Raw genomic sequence first — 18,204 nt, forward strand, 5'->3', positions numbered from 1 at the left:
ACTGAGGTGGAGAACATCCAGAGGATAACTCCCGCTCACGGAGTCACTCTTGAGGGCACAGACAGGCTCTTTGTTCTGTTTCTTATTCTTGGGAGGAGTTGCTTCAGAACCAATTGCTTTTAACAGAAGCATTCAACAGTAGAAGAAGAAAAATGTGAGTTTGGAGGGGAAATTAGGTTGTGTTTGGTGCCATAACGTTTTACTGTACATTACTGTTCCTCCTTTAAAATCTCAGCCTTGCAAATTCTTCTTATCTGAGTTGGTGTTTCTTGTTACTAGCACAGGAATGGAGTGAGAGCACTCACAGCTACTCAGGATAACTGGTGCTGGAGTTCACATTTACCCTCTGTTGTTATGCTACAGATCAGTGATAGCTTCTACTTCAGGAATTCCTCCTTATAAATAGGCATTCTCATCTAATTTCTGTTCTAATTTGTGATTAACATGAGTACCCTAATGGACCTGGTACTTTCCAACTTTTCTTTTATTGACTATGGGCTTTGCTGTCTTTAAGTGGAGAGGAAAATTCAGTGCTGGTGGGAAATGTGAGTTGTGCAAATGGCAATTTGTTACTTGTATTACAGAACAAAAGGCCACATCTGGACCTTGAGCAGAGAGAAGAACCTGTTTAGTTAGAAATGGTATGTGTCTAGAGAAGTGTTAATACATCTAAATCAGCTAACAGTGTATTCCTTTCTCTTATTATTAAAGATAATATTTCAGATCAGAGATACTTCACTGCCATCACCCTAAGACTTATTTCATTATAACCACTTGGTTGGCACCTAAAACTGAAACAGTCAGAATGTGCTTTCCTAGAAAGTGTAGCCTTTGTTTTGAGCAGCCAGGTGGAGCCTGGGTTTGAATCGAGTATTTTAGGCAGCTCCTTGAACTGGAGGAACACATCTGCCAGGTGGCAGCCTGTGAGCCGCTAAGTGGAGGAATAACAAGGAATGTGACCCACGTGCTGGAGTAACAGCAGTTCACAAATAGGGCTCCCCTTCCTCTTTAGCGAAGTTCACAAACTGTTGAAACATCTCCCGCATTCCAGTTCCACTGGCTGTTCTGCAAATCACTTAAGAGGTTTAAAACTTCCTTGTAATTCTACTCTGCACATGAACTTTGAGTGAAGAGAAAGGAAGGCACAGTGAAACGAGAGCCTGGGCCTCAGGGACCCCTTAAAATTGCTATTGCAAGCATTTGGCAAAGACTGGGATAACATCCTATGTATCCATCTTTGTCCCTAGCTCTGTGCCCTTGGGCTTTGTTCCGGGCTTTCTAATTTCTAGTGCAGTGTGAAATATGAACATTTACTGTTGCCAGTGTACATTAATACATGTGGCAACGTCCACACTAATCTAACAAACTTATTTAAGGTATATTGATATTATTGTAACATTAAGAAAGTCACTAACAGGAAGAAAAGAAAAAAAACAACCCTCCAATATTCCTAATGTTCCAGACAGAAGAGTGTAAGATTTTGAAGATTAAACATTAATACATAAATATGTGGCTGATTCACCCTGAAAACAGCATAAATCACACGTGTTTAAAGTTGTCATGGTGCTGCATAAGGAATCCCAATAACGTACACTTATTATTATTATTTTTATAAATAAAGGGTTAATTTGTAGTGCATCCTGCAAGCTGATACGTGGGATAAATAGTTTGGACACTGATTTGTAATCTCTGTTTATGAGTACATGACTGCTGTTCTTATAAATGTCATCACTTTCTTGGTAGTATCTGGCAATATCTGAGTCATGAAGTGCTGACAAAAATCCACTGCACTTAATGTGAAACTTGAAGCATTTTGCTCATTCCAAAAGATATTAGCAATAGCCAGCCCCACATTTAGCTGATAAATAACGTGTACATGTGCACATGACACAGTTATGCTGCTATGTGGATTTTTTCCCCTTACCTCGAATCTTTGTGGAAGTACATCAGAGTTCAAATCATGAGGTGTTTTTTTTCTTCTTTTCTTTCTCTCTTTCTCTCTTTCTCTCTTTCTCTCTTTCTCTCTTTCTCTCTTTCTTTCTTTCTTTCTTTCTTTCTTTCTTTCTTTCTTTCTTTCTTTCTTTCTTTCTTTCTTTCTTTCTTTCTTTCTTTCTTTCTTTCTTTCTTTCTTTCTTTCTTTCTTTCTTTCTTTCTTTCTTTCTTTCTTTCTTTCTTTCTTTCTTTCTTTCTTTCTTTCTTTCTTTCTTTCTTTCTTTCTTTCTTTCTTTCTTTCTTTCTTTCTTTCTTTCTTTCTTTCTTTCTTTCTTTCTTTCTTTCTTTCTTTCTTTCTTTCTTTCTTTCTTTCTTTCTTTCTTTCTTTCTTTCTTTCTTTCTTTCTTTCTTTCTTTCTTTCTTTCTTTCTTTCTTTCTTTCTTTCTTTCTTTCTTTCTTTCTTTCTTTCTTTCTTTCTTTCTTTCTTTCTTTCTTTCTTTCTTTCTTTCTTTCTTTCTTTCTTTCTTTCTTTCCTGTCTTAAGGGATACCAGCAGTTGTGTGTATGGAGTCTGTGCATTGTGCTATAAAGGAGTGGGTTCATGCGAAGGTGGAGCAGGCTTCCTTTGGTGAATTCCACTTGATCTTGGATATCCTGCCTATGGAAACAAACTCTGCATATGTTATCATCAAGTTAAGAAATTAAACCTCTCACATGGAGCAAAGTACTGAAAAATATTTCATTTCTGCATTATTCCTTTCTTTATTTGCAGCCATACGACAGGATATGAAAATGAGAACCACAGTGCTCCCATGTTATACAGCTGTGGGGCCCAATACAGAATACACACCCATGGAGTTTTTAGAGGCATACAAGTAAGTACAGTAGGGCACTATTCACAGGGAAGTAACGCTGCTGCCTGCTTGTAATGTTCATTTACTACCTTACTGTTGTTTATAAATTCAACTTTGATTTGAGTTTCCCTGTGGCATTAAGAAATGGTTGACATAAGTGTCGTGACTTCACTGAAACCAATGAAGTATAATGTAAGATTTCTTTCTGGCGCAGTCATTTAGAACTGTTTATTTCTAAAAGATATCTGTGGGGCAGGATTTTTTACCAGCTGCTCCAGATGGTCCAAAATATAAGATTCAGCTTCCAACTTCTAGCTCCAGCCACTTTGGCCACGTGAAACTTTTGTTACAATGGACTAAGTCTGATAACTGTGTAAGAAAGTGCTAGATGACATTTTGCTTTTAAGGATTTCTGAAGCTTTACTAATTCAAACACGTTTCCTTAAAACAAAAATAAGAACGATTGTTTCCTGATGACAAAAAAAAGATTTGGAAGGAATTTTTCATTCATGGAAGTGGATTTCCTCTGTTTCTGAAACAGTTTTATCATTGATGAATACCTCTGTAAAAGTTAAAGCTTCTTAAAACCAATGGAAAAGTAATCACATACCATTTGTTTCTTATGTGTTGCTCTTTTTGTGTAATCAGCGTAGATGAATGCTTTTAGATGCCATTTTTTTCTCCTTTTTCCGTTCTGTATTAGTGTAACAAGTCACTATTCAGTAGCAAACTCTCAGAAACAGGTTTGTGAGAGAGCTTTTGGCTGAGTAAATAGAAGTAAACAGCTGACGTGTTTATGGATGCTCATTGTCTCAGGAGGAGAAGATGGTCTTTGGTGGAACCTTTGATAGACAGTGGCCAAAACTCTTTGAAGCCGAACTGTTCACCAGCTCCACCTGGACAGTTTTTCTTGGTTTATTTTTTAACAATGTTTATTAACCCAATACAATAAACCTGCACCTTAATTTCATATGAATATTTAATGTAATATAATGTCACTCTGGCTAATGCTCTTGTCTTTATGCCAGTATATACTTAAGACTATTCCTTATGCCAGTCAGTCTTACTTCCAGGATTGTGTGATTATATCTGAGGCCAGAATATTTAATCTTACGTATAAATATTAATGAGATAATTTTACTGAAAGTTTACTGTTTCCTCTTCATATCATTTTATTGCTCTGGAAATAACAGGTTGAGATATGCTAAGATTGAAATTCATTAAAACGTAAAATACGTTACCATTTGCAGCATGGTGTATTTAACTATTTCTTGTCATGGAGAAGTGCCTCTGACTGTCTGCCTTTTGATTCTCTGAGCTTGTGAACATTCACGTTGCATTAGCAAGTGTCTGCCATTGTAGGATGTGCGACGAGTGCCAGGAGTAGCTCCGACTATCGTTCGATCAGCAAGTGAGACAAATGAAAAACGTCCCTTCATGTGCGCATACCCCGGCTGTAACAAGAGATACTTCAAGCTGTCCCATTTACAGATGCACAGCAGAAAGCACACTGGTAAGTGCTGGCACTGAATGGCACGCATTGTGTTACAGTGGGCAGGGTGATTTTAAAACAGCAGACGGTGCAATAAATGATTTGCCAGGACAGGGGCAGGGAGTCTCTATTAGTTGAGGGATGCATGTGCTCTGTCATCTGTGAGGTCCCTCTTTTGGATGCAGAAGACTGGCTGTGAATCCAGTGAAGTAAAACGCAGAGCAGTACTGACAACAAGTAGATGACCTCCTTCCCTCTCTTACTGTTACAGGGTAGCATTCAGGGCTGTGATTTTAATTCTTTTTAATTTAGGAGCACCAAAGCTTGATCCAAAATATTACAGTTGTTAACTATTAAGAAGTTTCTTCTGCAAGAGCGAATGAGACATTTACCATAATCTTGTCCCCCTGTATAAACCTTGTCTGGTTGGGGTTGGACACGGAGATTGGCACACGAGCGTATTTGCTATGGGATCATCCCAGGAAGAATTGAGCTAGAAGCCAGTGATTTGTATGGTGAGACCTGAGTTCTCTCTGAATTCAGGCCATTCATTTTGCATCTGAAAATGCGTAATAAAATGCCCTGCTGTACCCCGCAAAAGATTAAAAGGGACCATTTCCCCTATGTGAAGATTTATACTGTTGAAAATATATGATGGTATCTTTAGATATGCTCCATATGCATGTTTTTGTTGCCTATCGTATTTCTACTTAGGCAGCTTTTCTGTGCTAATTCGAAACCTGTGAATAAAATCTGTAAATATACATGTTCGATTAACATATAACAGAAGGTCAAAAGGATGAAAGAACAGATGAGTGTTAAGACTTAGTAGGTTGTCAGATATTTCATACAAAAATTAATTGCATGCTTTTCCTTTTGGATACCATGTGCTGACATTTGTTACTTGCACAAAACAGGTAAGAAATGAACATTACAAAGCAGTTTTGATTTCTGAATATGCAAATTACAGAATATTCTGTTAGAGATCTTCAGTTTCGCTAAAATTCTGGATAAAGTAATTGCAATTGTTCTGTTCCTGTATTTTATTCCAGTTAGTTTCTTGGCTTTCACAGTATTATTTCTGGATGCACCACAGGGCCTTCTGCTTACATCTTTTTAAATTATTATTCTTAAACTGAAGGAGATATCCAGCATTATATAATCTTTATGTGTAGAGTCACAAAAGCCTCAGGCAAGATAGAGAATAGGACTATAACAACCTAGCATCCCTAGAGAGACTTCTTCCCTTGTATTTGAAGTCATAAAAAGCCCTTCTTTCTCCTTTGGCTTATGCTGCGGTGGAACAGAATAGAGAAAAAAGGCTTTTTTCCCCTCAAACATCTCTTCTTTACAGATGTACCCAGATCCTTCTGCCATTACAGTGTGTTATGTTAACATTAAAACTTGTTTTTTCTCCAAGTGGTGAGTTTGACACCCAGAGTTTGTCTTTGCTGATAAAACTGTTGCAATAGAGAAGACCATGTGAACTTTCAAGGTTGCTTGGAGCTAAAGAGAGGAAGCAAAGGGAAATTGCACTGCTTGTGTGATTGTTGCTTGGGTAATTGGTTAAACTGTATGGCAGAAACATTCAGGTTTAGGATCAGAAAGGAGTTTGCCCCATTGTCAGACTGGCAGGGACAGTTAGGTTTTTGTCCTCCAGCTTGTTGCATGAGTACTAACCATTTCCTATAACTGTTATCTGGAAATTTTACTTACTAAATTCCCAGCTGCTTGTAGATACCTAAGACTTGCTGCCCTTCATTTCCTGTATCTTCCTGTAGTCTGTTATTCCTAGATTTTATGAGTGCTTTGTGAACTATACAGTATGGGAGCATCTGGAATGGATAAACCTAACATTAATGTTTTCTTGGCTGTGTGGTACAGTGGGGGGTGTGGATTTGGTGCCCATGTGGTCCTTACCAGTCCCATGCTCTTCTGTACTCCTGGGTAGCTGAACTGACTATCTGTGGCATAGAGCCATTCCCAGCCTCCTAGGTGTCTTTCTTTATCTGACCCTAATCTATGGCTCCTTCCTGTGGAAAGCTTCATCGTCAAAAGAACATGTGGCAGTGGCACAAAGCTGCACCAGGAGTGATTCAAACTGGACATGTTTCCTTATCATGAGGGTGATCAGACAGACACTGGAACAGGCTTTCTAGCAAGGTGCTCGGTGCCCTGTGCCTCCCAGTGTTCAAGGGGTATTTGGATGACATGCACTGAAGGGGTCAGGCAGCTGGACTTGGTGATACTAGGAGGGCCCTTCCTACAGAGCTGTTGTCTCCAAGGGCAGATCAATCACTGCTACAAAGAATGTGTGTGTTTTGTTGGTAGCAGTTACGATTGCTACAGTTTACACTTAACAACTTTCTGTTCTCCACCTGTTTGGTATTATGTGAGGGGATATCTTAAGGGACCAGCATGATTAAGATGAGGCTGCTGGTATATGTTGATAATTATGTACCTGTCTCTTAGGCTCTCATGTCACTTTTCTGCCTGCAACGCAATGAACTCCATTCCATACCACTGCTCTAGAATTCACTGCTGAGTATAGAAATTGGGCTTGTTGGAATCAGCATACTCACTTAGATGGCAGTAAACTGGTGAATGTAATACCTCATATATACTACATCCTTTCTTCTTCCATTCTGGTGTTTCAATGGGGAATTCTGACAAGACATTTTGAGGATAGAGGACTGTCAGGTGCTAACTCAAGTAGAGGACTGTTTGTTTGGGATACCTCTTTACAGCCAATATGAGATTTTACACATCCTCCTGTAAGGTGATCCTGTATTCACTCATGGGTTTGAAGCCCTTCCCACCTTTCTTAATAAAGTGGTAAGACAATTTTTTAATTATGGACACACAATTTGAAAACAAGCTGTAACATTTACCTGATATTAGAAAAAAACAGATTAGATCATGATGAAATAATGTTCACTTTTGCTTATCTTTTCACTTTCTACCATAAATATTTGCAGAGAACTTGGCTCATCAGATCTTCCATTCACCAGTCTGTAGTATTGCAAAATCAAACAGGGCCCTGGCACACAGAACTGGGTTCTGTAATCTGTTTTTACCACTAATGAAAACCAGTATTTTTGTGGAGAAAATACTCTCTGCCTTTTTGCTGGGGATATTTTTCAGCCTACATGTGCTCAGTTGCAGGTATCAGTTTCTACAACGAAGTATGACAACGTGTAATAAAGAAAGTAAATGCCTTCTGTGGCAGGGGGGAGCTATTGGAAGTGAATTTCTGAGGCTCTAGGCAGCACAGATAATGCAGATAAATAACCGATTTCTTGTTAATCATCTCAGAGTAATTTCTTTGCTTTGACTAACAAAGTATCTTTTCTTTATGGCATGTGCAACCATGCTGCTAAATGCCTTACAGTCATTAATGCAGTTCATCGTTACAGCGCCGGTAAATGACAGAGGTCTATCTTCTGTGTAAGCAGAAGAGAAGTGGGTGGTGTTGTGCTTGAGCTGGGAACTGCACAGACCCCTAAGGTATCCAGTGCAGTAACTTATAGGATAATAATCCCATTTCAGGTGCTCACTGAGACTCATTGTCTTCTGTTTCAAAATCAGCCTCCTCTCCTCATTTTCACTGGTTAGCAGCAAGCTTTTGCTCTTGCTGTGTGCTTTAATTAAATTAAATGATGATGAATATTTGTGCGACTGCTACAGCAGTAGGACTTTCTGTTTTCCCATGTGTCTGTGTAAACTAATTTGCACCAGAGATGTACACACTTCCTCTAGCTTGAGTCAACCTGCTTTGAGCAAAAAGGTTTATTTTATTAAATGTCTTTATTGCAAAGAATCTAAAGGCTGATTCAGACTTGTGCTGTGATTATTGAGCTTATTTTTTTCTAAATGTTTTTCTCAATATTATCCCATTACTGCAATTCCACCCATCCTCTCAGTATACACAAAGTTTAGCCTCTTTTTGTTGCTCTCTTTCAGTAATAAAATGTAAGTAATCGTGGAATCCTTTGAGTCACAGGTGAAAGGACTGGTGGAGCTTCACCTTCTCCTGTTTTGTTTTGAAATTGTATATGGTCACATAGGAAGCTGACAGTATTATGGGATACTTTTTGTACATTGAGAGGCTTGAGCCTTTTACAGGAGGGGCTCTAATAGGCTGAAGGAAACATGACACTGGTCTAACCCCTTTCTTTATGATTCTGTTTTTGTTGAACTTACAAAAATTAACTGGTATGTGGCAACTGGCCTCAGCAGGCTTTTTACTTGACACTGGCTGGCATGGAAGATGTAGAAGGAAAGAGAAGTTAGGCTTGCTGGCCAAATGTTGTGTTGCCCCTTATTTACATTGTTTGTTTTCTACAGCATCAGTGTTATCTCTGTGTAAGCTGTGTATTGGGTTGATTCCTTTAAAAAATGCGTTGCTGAAATTTGTCCTTAATTTAATAATTTATATTCCAAAGTATTGAAAGAAATACTTCAACACACATGCAATCAGACCTGCTGTACTGTTTTATTCAAGTACCTCCTTAACTATCTTCTGCATTTACATTGCAATTAGCAGACAATCATCCTGTCACTGCATTCTGCACTGCTGACATTTCCCCTCTTAAATCTGCCAAAGGGCAGAATTCCTTGGAAGTAAGTGGTTTCTGAAAACCAGGCACCCCCCTGGGAGCCCTTGTGGTCAAAGTGTGCAGAACTATTTCAAACACCTGTGGCAACTTTAATCCTTGATGCTAATAAATTAAGCACAGCAGACATGGAAGTTGTCCACACCTAGGTTTGAGAATCAGTAAACTCCTTTGGGTGACTGTCACAGGAAGTTAACTTGTTCTTGCAGATTTAGCTGCTTTTGTGAAATCTTGATCCTAACTACAGTGGTATGAATTTGGAATGCTCTTCTTAATTTGCTGCTTTAAACTAAAATAGTTGGTGCTGATATCTAAGACCATGGTCCTGAATATAGGATAGTTCTATTAATCATCTTTCAAATGATTCCATAATAGTTCTTAAATGACATCTAAGAAAAGGCCAGAAAAAAAAAAAACAAAAAACATTTCTCCTTGCTAATTTCTTGCATCTTTTTGTGTTTAATGGGGCCTTGTGCTTTAAAAAAACTTTTGCTTTTAAAAACTCAGTTCATCTATGGCAAAGGCTTACCTGGGGATTTCAGAATATTAATTCATTCATTCATCCATTTTAAGTCAGAAGCTTTCTTTTGGTCCCAGGGAGAATGCACTCTGAAGGCCCCTGCTGAACTCTACAGGGTGGAGGAAGAGTTTGTGTTTACATGAGCCTTTGTGATAATTCACAGCCTTGCCTGCAGTATGTGTGCAGCTACATATAGAATTCTATTTAGGACTGCTTTATGGAAGAAACATCATTTGAGTTTTGGGGAAGAACATATTGTTTTATAGTTGAATTTTGCTCACTTTCTTAGAATTCATTTAGGATATTGTATTCATTTAGTATGTTGAAAATTACCACATCATTTACTTAGTTTTTGCTTATTGTAGTGCATTTAATCTTCTGATTCTAGCTGACACACTTTCCAGTTTGGCTACATTTCACATAAACTGTACTTTGCAGGTGAAAAACCATATCAGTGTGATTTTAAGGACTGTGAACGAAGGTTTTCTCGTTCAGACCAACTCAAACGGCACCAAAGACGACACACAGGTATGCTGAAAGTGCATCTGTACTCTTTAAAAGAGTTCACATCTCTATTAAAATTGGAATCCGAAAAGTGTACTTCTAAACTTCTGATGTATCTGCTCATGCACAATGCCAGTAGTGACAAATTCTTAAAGTTAGCTTTAGGAGAGGGTTGTAACTGTGCTGGGTTTTTTAGTTGTTGGTGCTTAAGCACTACTTTGGTTGCATGTGTGACCTTTTCATCCGATCACCATCTTTTTGAAGTAGATTTCTAAACAAAACTGCTTGCTATATAGTATTCTCGATGTAATAAATATACTGTTTTTTAAAGCCAGAGAGTTCTGCAAGGAAGAGTTGCCAGTGAGTAACCAGATAAATGCTGCTGTAGATGTTTTGATGTTTGTGTGGCAATGCCAATATGTGAGTGCTGCACGTGTGCACCATTAAAGGCTGGTGGACTTAGAATGCACTTCCATGTGGAAAGCAGAAAAAAGGAAAAGCCATACTAAATAAAGTACCTGATTCAACAAGACACCTAATCTTAGATTTAAGCCTTTCTGGCAACTAAAGAAGGATTCTAGGAGTAGCAAGGAGAGAAACATCAAAGATCTGGCTGATTGGGTTGAATGGAATTGGCTAAAAATAGGTAGGAAAGTGTATAGCAGCTGTTATCATCCAATGGAGAAGGCAGCAGCAGTCATGATCAGGACTGAGTCCTACGTAGATTCAGCAGTCCTTCTTGGTGAATCATTTACTAGGTTATCATTTCACAATTATTTCACCACAAAAAATCCACTCTTTTGAAGATTCGGAAATAGCTGATGTCATTCAGCCTCCCAAAAGCTGCTGGGTTATAAAAACAGATTTTTTTTTCCCCTCTCTCCAGGTGTGAAACCCTTCCAATGTAAAACCTGTCAGAGAAAGTTCTCCAGATCTGATCATCTGAAGACTCATACCAGGACTCATACAGGTAAAACAAGTGCGTAAACTTTTCTTCACATTTATATTTCATTATTTTTTAAGTTTAAAATAATATTGTTGTAAATTACGTGATTAGAAAGTTTCTTAACAAGTGTTAAATATTCTAAACATCAAAAATAATATCAGAGTGTGCTGGCTTGCCAGTATGACTATATTCCCTAAATATCATGGTTACTTTTTACAGTGGGAGTTAAGTGGCTTTTGAAACCGTGCTTGCTTTTTGTCATGAAACTTCAGCTTGGTAAAAGATATTGTTAGCTATAGTGAAATGAACATCATGGCCTCAGCCCACAAATGTCAACTGCATCTATTGTGTTCGCTGGAAAAAACCTACGAGAAAGAAATTTTAATTCCAGCTGCAGCTGAAGGTCTGTAATCTAAAGTATTCATGCCTACCTGTGTTTCTCCTAAGTGTCACTTGAGCCTAATGCAATGTAGCATGGCAAAGATCTTGCTGCTGCTGCTTTATAATCTCTCCAGAAGATAAAAGGAGTGCCTTTTGCAAACTCATATGGACAGACGCTGAAGTAAAAGCTTACTCAGATATTCAAGGACCTTTGTGCAGAAACTATAATATTTCATAGCAATACGTGGAAAAAAAAAAATAGCAGGCATTTTAGTCTACTCTGCCCTCACATAAATGTAAACACCATTTAGAAGCAACTGCAGCATCATTTGTATTTTAAGTTTTAGAGTTATTCTTGTGAACTGACACTTTCTGTTCCCTTCCACTGCATAGGCAGTATTTTTATGAAGTAGTTGTTTACCAAGCATTTTGTCATGTTATTAGACATCACAGTATTTTCCATACTGAGTTTAACCTTTTAGATTCAGTTTCTCTACTGATTGACCAGGACCTTGAAAATCCTTTTTCCTCTGCTAAGGATTCTTTCTTCTCTTCATGACCATAAAAAAACACATTGCAAAAATAAGTAAGAAATTTTCATAAAGGAAACAATTGATCTAAGGATAATGGCATTTTCTGTGGCACCAGCTGGAAAAATGCATCAAGCAGTGGCAATATCAGCATTTGCAACTTGCAGAAGATAAAGAGCATATCCGTATTTCTCAGTTCTCTGTGTAGCTCATGGTGAACTGTAGGACCTGGGTTCAGTGCATGTGCACGAAGAAAGACATTTTCTTAATCATCAAGAGGTAACATTCTCATGGAGACAAAATGACAGTGGTTACCACATGTTAGAAAGTTAGGAGAAACTACATTCCCCTTCAGATTTTACCTCTAGCTGCTCTGCTAATTCATGGAAGGACTCTGTACTCTCCTGACTTCAGTAACTTTTTTACCCTAGTCCAGCTAAGTCAGTGAAGAATAACTCTCTCAAGTGAAACTGATCTCCCTTTTCTAGTTCTCCCTTGCTCCATGCAATCCAAGCCCATGCTGCCTTTGTTGCTGAAAGTAGCCATTCTTGAGCGCTGATAGCCCCATAGCCCTGCTAGCTCAGGTTCTGTATGAGCTCTGCAACCCAGTTGCTCCTGCTGTGATGATGGCAAGCTGGATGTTGTTCTCTTTTGACTGTAAAACATACCTAACCTGAGAGGAACCAAGCACAAATGATGGCTGGCGATTCTTCATGTCCATCTTGTGCTGTAGCTTCCTTCCTTTCTTTTACGTTCTCTAAGTCTTGCAACAAAATACCTAATTAACTTGTTAACTTGTTTCATGTTAAATTTTGATGAAGCATAGTGCAAGTCACTTTTATCTGTTGTTGTGGGATTAAATGTAAGTCAGTCAGTTTTTCAACTATTTGCTCTCTTGTCTCCACAAGCACGTCTACTGTAAAATCAATCTTTGCTCTAAAAAAGCAACAAAAGAATCCAAAAGAAAAACCCCACATCCAATCTACATTTATAGCAATCAGGAAGTGATTTCTGGTATCCGTACAGGGAAACTGCATAAGGTAGTTTGTGCCCTGCCCAGAATTCATAGGTGGTTGCCCCTGTTGTGAGTGGACAATCACGCTGCTTGTGAAACAGCAAACCTTCATGCTGCTTTTGTGGTGGTAGTTGGGTGAACATTGGCCACAGCTCACATCGGCTCACAGGATGATTGCAAATGCTGCTGAGATGAGAGAAGTCCACTTGGTATATTCTGTGATTTTTATCAGTAGCTCTGACCACAGTGGCTTTGTCCTATGCTGTTTTATGCACCCATGTGAGATGGTTGATGCTTTTGCCAGCATATATGTCATGTGGATAAAATAGATTTTACGTAGATTCTCCTGCTTTATGTGACCTGTTTATTGCATGGGATTTTGCAAACAGAAATACACAACATTGGTGCCACTCCCAGATTCATTTTTGCCTGAATTTGGATGTTTGTGAAATGTACAAAGGGTGAGGCAAAGAAGGGAAAAAGATGTCTGGGGGAGCTCGTACTACCCTACCCTATTATGTCCTGAGATGGAGAGCACGAGGTGTGTAAGACGGCATGGAAGAGTCTTGTCCCAGAGCTGAACCTACTATAAAATACCACATCTATCTTGAGCTGGGGGGAAGAAAAGGCAAGTCTAAAAGGAACAGGAGTCACCAGGCACTGCTCTGAGCTAATGAAAGCATTCCAGCAGGATTCCTGCAGCATCAGACACAAGTCCTGAAATTCCACATAATGTTGTAGAGAATCGAGACAGCAGATTAAACTGTAAAAAGGTGATGGCATTTCTTGTCAAAATCGCAAGCACTTTGTTTGGGGTCATTTTTAGTGGCTATTATTTATACTCGTGGGAATGTAATAAAAATACTAAGTATTCTGGTCCTTTAAAATTTTGTGTAGAAAGGAATCTCTTTAGGCAGTAATGGGAAACTTTCAGTCTGGCTCAGCAAATTATTGCTTCACTCACCCTCACCACCCTCACCATCATAATTTCAAATAACTTTGGGCAAAACTTGTTGAACTTGCAGGAAAAATTCTTGACTAGAGGTCAAGCTCTAAATAATCACGATTCTCCTGGTCAAAGCCATGACCGAAGCTTCTGTAGGTGCCAGTTACTTTTAAGCTGATTCATCCAAGAACTGTGAGTAACGTGTATGCGGCACTAGGATGTCCAGTACGGGCCTGTCTTCAGGAATGATCCGCTGCAGAATGCTGTGCCTCACCTGCAAAGGCTGTGGCTAAACACCAGCAGAGCAAGCTGTAAGAAAGCACCGGGTGCTGAGGTGAGCAGTAATTGAGGGCATGCTCACACCCTCTCATGGTGTCCCAGCACACCTTTCCTGATGGAGATCAGCCTTGCTTCTCCCAGTGCTGCAGAAAGAGAAGAAATAGCAATGTCCCAGGCAAGCTGTCTTCCCAGTTAATAACAGGGTGTTTTGTTAACAGGTGAAAAGCCTTTCAGTTGCCGATGGCCCAGCTGTCAAAAAAAATTTGCCAGGTCCGATGAATTAGTCCGTCATCACAACATGCACCAGAGGAACATGACTAAACTGCAGTTGGCCCTTTAGGCATTTCAAACAAGTGAATAAACCAGATGGGACATTATGAGCTACTGCAGACTTTATCAGCCATCTTCGATCACCTCTGTCAGAAAGCTGCAGCTGTCTTCGCATCCCATTTGACACAAGTTAACTAAACAGTAGGATTCTGCTCAGCTTCCATTTGGACTTAACAGAATTTCCTATCCAATAACTTCAAAAGATTTTTATTTTCTATTTTATTAAAAAATGAGCAAGATTACCACAGTTTCAAGATTGCTCTAAGCTATTCTTACATTTTGTAGGTGTTTCCAGTTTTCTGGTTTTATTTTTGCTTGAGCTGTTCTAGGCACATTATACTGTGCTCTTTTTAGTCCCGCCATGGGTAGGGTGATCAGTGCCCGCTGAAGGTAAGCTTCACGCTTACTGCTTTGGTGCACACGCTAAGGTTTCCAAATGCTGTCCTCGCGGGATGAAACAGAAACATCACCTGGGATACTTGTTGTAAACTCCGTAGTCATACTGCCAAAAGGCAAACTTTTGAACATGGAAGCAATGCTTCTGAATTTTACAGATCAACTCTTTTTTAAAGGAATTTCTTATTTCTAGAGCAGCCAGTGCTAGATGGACGTGAACCTCTGTATAGAAAATAAGAATCTTACCATTAAGTTAACTTGTTTTTGAAACAATTGCATAATCGATTCCCCCCTGCCCCCCAAACTGTTTTATTCATCAAACAACCCTATTTCTCTCCCTCTCTTTCTGTTTTGATGTATTTGTTTTAAATTTATTCCATCATGAGATGCACAGATCTCCTTTACACAAAAGTGATTCCAATCATTGTAGACATTTGGGATTTGTTTACAATGTAAAGCCACACTGGTTATGTGGCTTAGCAAGCTGTATAAACTTAAAACTGAACTTTTAATGGGGCTGGTCCAGGATCTCCATTAACAGATTACTCTTAAGATAAGTAACTTAAAAAGACTCTTTGTCAAGTATATGTGAAAAAGGCATTATTAGTGTAAGGAAATATATTGTTTCAGGGTTTTGGGAGGAGGGGTTTATTATTTACTTTTAATTGCTTGAAATTGTGTGTATATATATATATATCTGATAATGTATTGCTCTTAGACATCTAAAATTAGAAACTGTATAAATATTAGATGCATCACTGTTCTGATGTTGTTGCTGTTACAAACTATTGATAACACTAAGAATGTAACCTGCATTTTTCACTGAGCTTTCAATTAAAGCCCATTCGAAGAGAAACAAATGGGAGTCCAACAGATGTCTTGTTTCATGTCTGGTATTAAATTTCAAATGCCCTGTCCAATAGAATCCTTTTTTTTTTTCCTTCTTTCTTTTTTTTTTTTTCCTTTCTTTTTTTCTTTTTTCTTTTTTTTTTTTTTTTGTATATAAAGGTACCACCAGCACTGATGACCACTAGTTAACCTGTCCAGGTCTTGACCACAATTTATCCATCTCACTTGGGAATCATACTGGCAGCAGAAAACAGTGTCAAGTTTCATATTGTGCTGTAAAACAGTTGCTTCAATCGTTCGTCTTTTTACAAAACTCTTCCTTTTCTTTAAAGCTCTAAGATTTGTATATGAACTTCAAGGGACAGTAAAATCCACTTTATAAAAGTATTGGCCTTCTGTAGAACTGTGCTGAAAACATAAGCGCAGATAACTTCTAAGATTAGGATGCTGTGCAGTGACTTTTACTTGAAAGTTAACTTAGAGTTAGGGCGGCTTAAATCAGTTCAGCAGGTTGAAAAAGACAGTCCTTCTTACATGATGAAGTGTGAAAATGGAGATAACAAAAAATGATTGTTTCTTTGTCATACTGCCTGCTTTTCTTTGGAAGTAAGTACAGCCTGCCTGAGAGCCCTTTGACCTTGCAAAATATTTGTATCTCTTTAGCAAAAATCTTTAATGTATCTTGCCAAGCTTTTTTCTCTAATGTACACAATGGAGTTCTATGATGGGTCGAGCTTTCTCTCTTAAAGTGCAGCTGCATCGTCAAGAAAACTCAACAGTTAATTCTTCAAGTCCTCTTTTTCGCTGGGGTATTGCATCACTGTTAATTACTGTTGGGGTACTGTGACTCATTTGTATCAGTCAACTTTATCTTTTGCTGCCAAAAGACAGCATCTCTCTGGAGAAACTCATAAGTGTGGCAAACATCAAATATTTGGAGTAAATGGTGTATATAAAACTGCACAGAATTAAAAAATAAAGCAACCCCTCCTTCTTTCTCGAGAGAGAAGTTCAGTCGTAATAACTATGTCCTCTGATTTACCCAGCAGTGTTCTGCAACTAGGAAACAATGTTCTTCAGCCTGCACCCAAAGTAGAGAGCTGCCAGAAGTGTTTATACTAAAAGCCAAAAAAAGAAAAATCAGCCTCCAGTTGTGCCTGCATTAGTCAAACATAAATAAAACTATCTTTGGTGAAATACAACCAAAGCTCTGCTGCAGCGTAGACCAGGCTTCCAGTGACCTGTAAATAACTACATCCATACTTGTTCTGCTTGGTGAACGGCATGCCAAATAATAACAATGGTAGACGGTGACAAAAAATGAAGTGTGGGGTGACAAGTGACAGAGTATGTCCCTTCGTTTCTGCTGTTGCCCCTTTTTCAATGAAAGCACTTGTTGCTGCTCAGTTGCTCGATGCTCATTATGTCCTCCGATGCTACGACTACAGTGAAGACAGCAGTGATGTTTAGAAGGTCTTTTTTATTCTTATTCCTAGTCATTTTGCAGCCTTTGTCATGAGGTGTCTCATGTCTCTCCCTCTCATTTTCCTGTTTCCATGATTCTATCAGCAAGGTAAGCCACCTCTACTGAAGTGCTTTGCTACATGGATTTCTCAGAAGCAGCCCCCAGGTGCTGTCTCTTGCAGCATGCAATTCTTCATTTTGTGGCAAGCGAAACTGCTCAGAGGCCTGAGTTTCTGTGAGCTTGACCTCCAAGTGAAGGATGAGGGGACTGCACACTATTCTATCTTACAAGCTCTCTGGAAAAGTTTCAATCCCACATTTAACAGAGAAAGTCTTTTATGCCTCTGACCTGTGTCCGTAAACTGGAACTAGTCAGCAATGTTATTTTGGCTGATGGTCAAATGTCTGCTGTGACTGACGTACTTTTTGTATTCTGTAGCTTGCATCACCCCCCATAATTCAGAATGTTTGTGGCATAAGTAGCACCTGTGCTTCTTCTTGTCACTTCATGAGGGACAATACATGTTGGGTAGGAAAGGGAACATGATGTCAGTTCTTTCTTATGTTGTGAGCCAAGAATCAAGGATTCCTTTGCACCAATTTTTTCAAGGTAGATGAATCCAACCAAGTGTCCTCTCTGCTGAAAACTCAAGACCTAACACACCTGGGCTGTAACCACCTGATTGTACTCTTGGTGCGTGTCATATTATTTAAGAATACCAACTGCAGTGACCAAAAAGTACGTCCCAAGATGTCAATTTGCTGCTGTAAAGCAAACAACACAAAGGCAGTCCTATTGTCAATTAGAAACCAATCCAACTTGGCCTATCTGTTTCAGGATGTTAGTAAGATTCATTAAACTACTCCACCAACCAACACTACAGCTACTGAGGATGAGTCCTGAAGACACAGGTGGGTGCTTTAAATGAATGTTTCTTCCTCCTTCTCCTTCTGCAGGCAGGCACTGAGAAAATTCTATCACATGCAGTGTTTTCCAGTCATCAGTATGATCTGTCAGTAAATCCAGTCCAAGGCTTTGGGGTGGACTGAGGGCCTCCAAGAAGATACCCGCAGCTCTACACCTCAGAGCTGCCTGCACATAGTGAGGTGGGTACACAAAGGCAGCCAGCTGGCAGAGGTACGTTGTCAGA

At 39.0% G+C, this 18,204-nt stretch overlaps 1 protein-coding gene across 6 annotated transcripts in view; it reads left to right on the forward strand.

Annotated features, from left to right (window-relative positions):
* The window catches only part of WT1 (WT1 transcription factor), a 31,796-nt gene extending 16,196 nt beyond the window's left edge, over nt 1-15,600 (forward strand). For 2 of the 6 annotated variants that reach the window (XM_032444725.2, XM_015863500.3), the window contains exons 5-9: nt 2,704-2,806; nt 4,148-4,298; nt 9,852-9,941; nt 10,804-10,896; nt 14,233-15,600. In XM_032444725.2, the coding sequence (XP_032300616.1) occupies nt 2,704-2,806; nt 4,148-4,298; nt 9,852-9,941; nt 10,804-10,896; nt 14,233-14,354 (559 nt within the window). In that variant the 3' untranslated portion in view covers nt 14,355-15,600. Of the gene's footprint in view, nt 1-2,703; nt 2,807-4,147; nt 4,299-9,851; nt 9,942-10,803; nt 10,897-13,178 lie in introns of all 6 variants that reach the window. The other 4 variants (XM_085549925.1, XM_015863501.3, XM_015863502.3 and 1 more) reach the window with 3 other exon arrangements.
* Nucleotides 15,601-18,204: the final 2,604 nt, after the last annotated feature.

The sequence above is a fragment of the Coturnix japonica genome, chromosome 5 (genome assembly GCF_054131305.1).
Source record: "Coturnix japonica strain WE chromosome 5, WE-NBRP24, whole genome shotgun sequence".
Taxonomy (NCBI): Eukaryota; Metazoa; Chordata; class Aves; order Galliformes; family Phasianidae; genus Coturnix; species Coturnix japonica.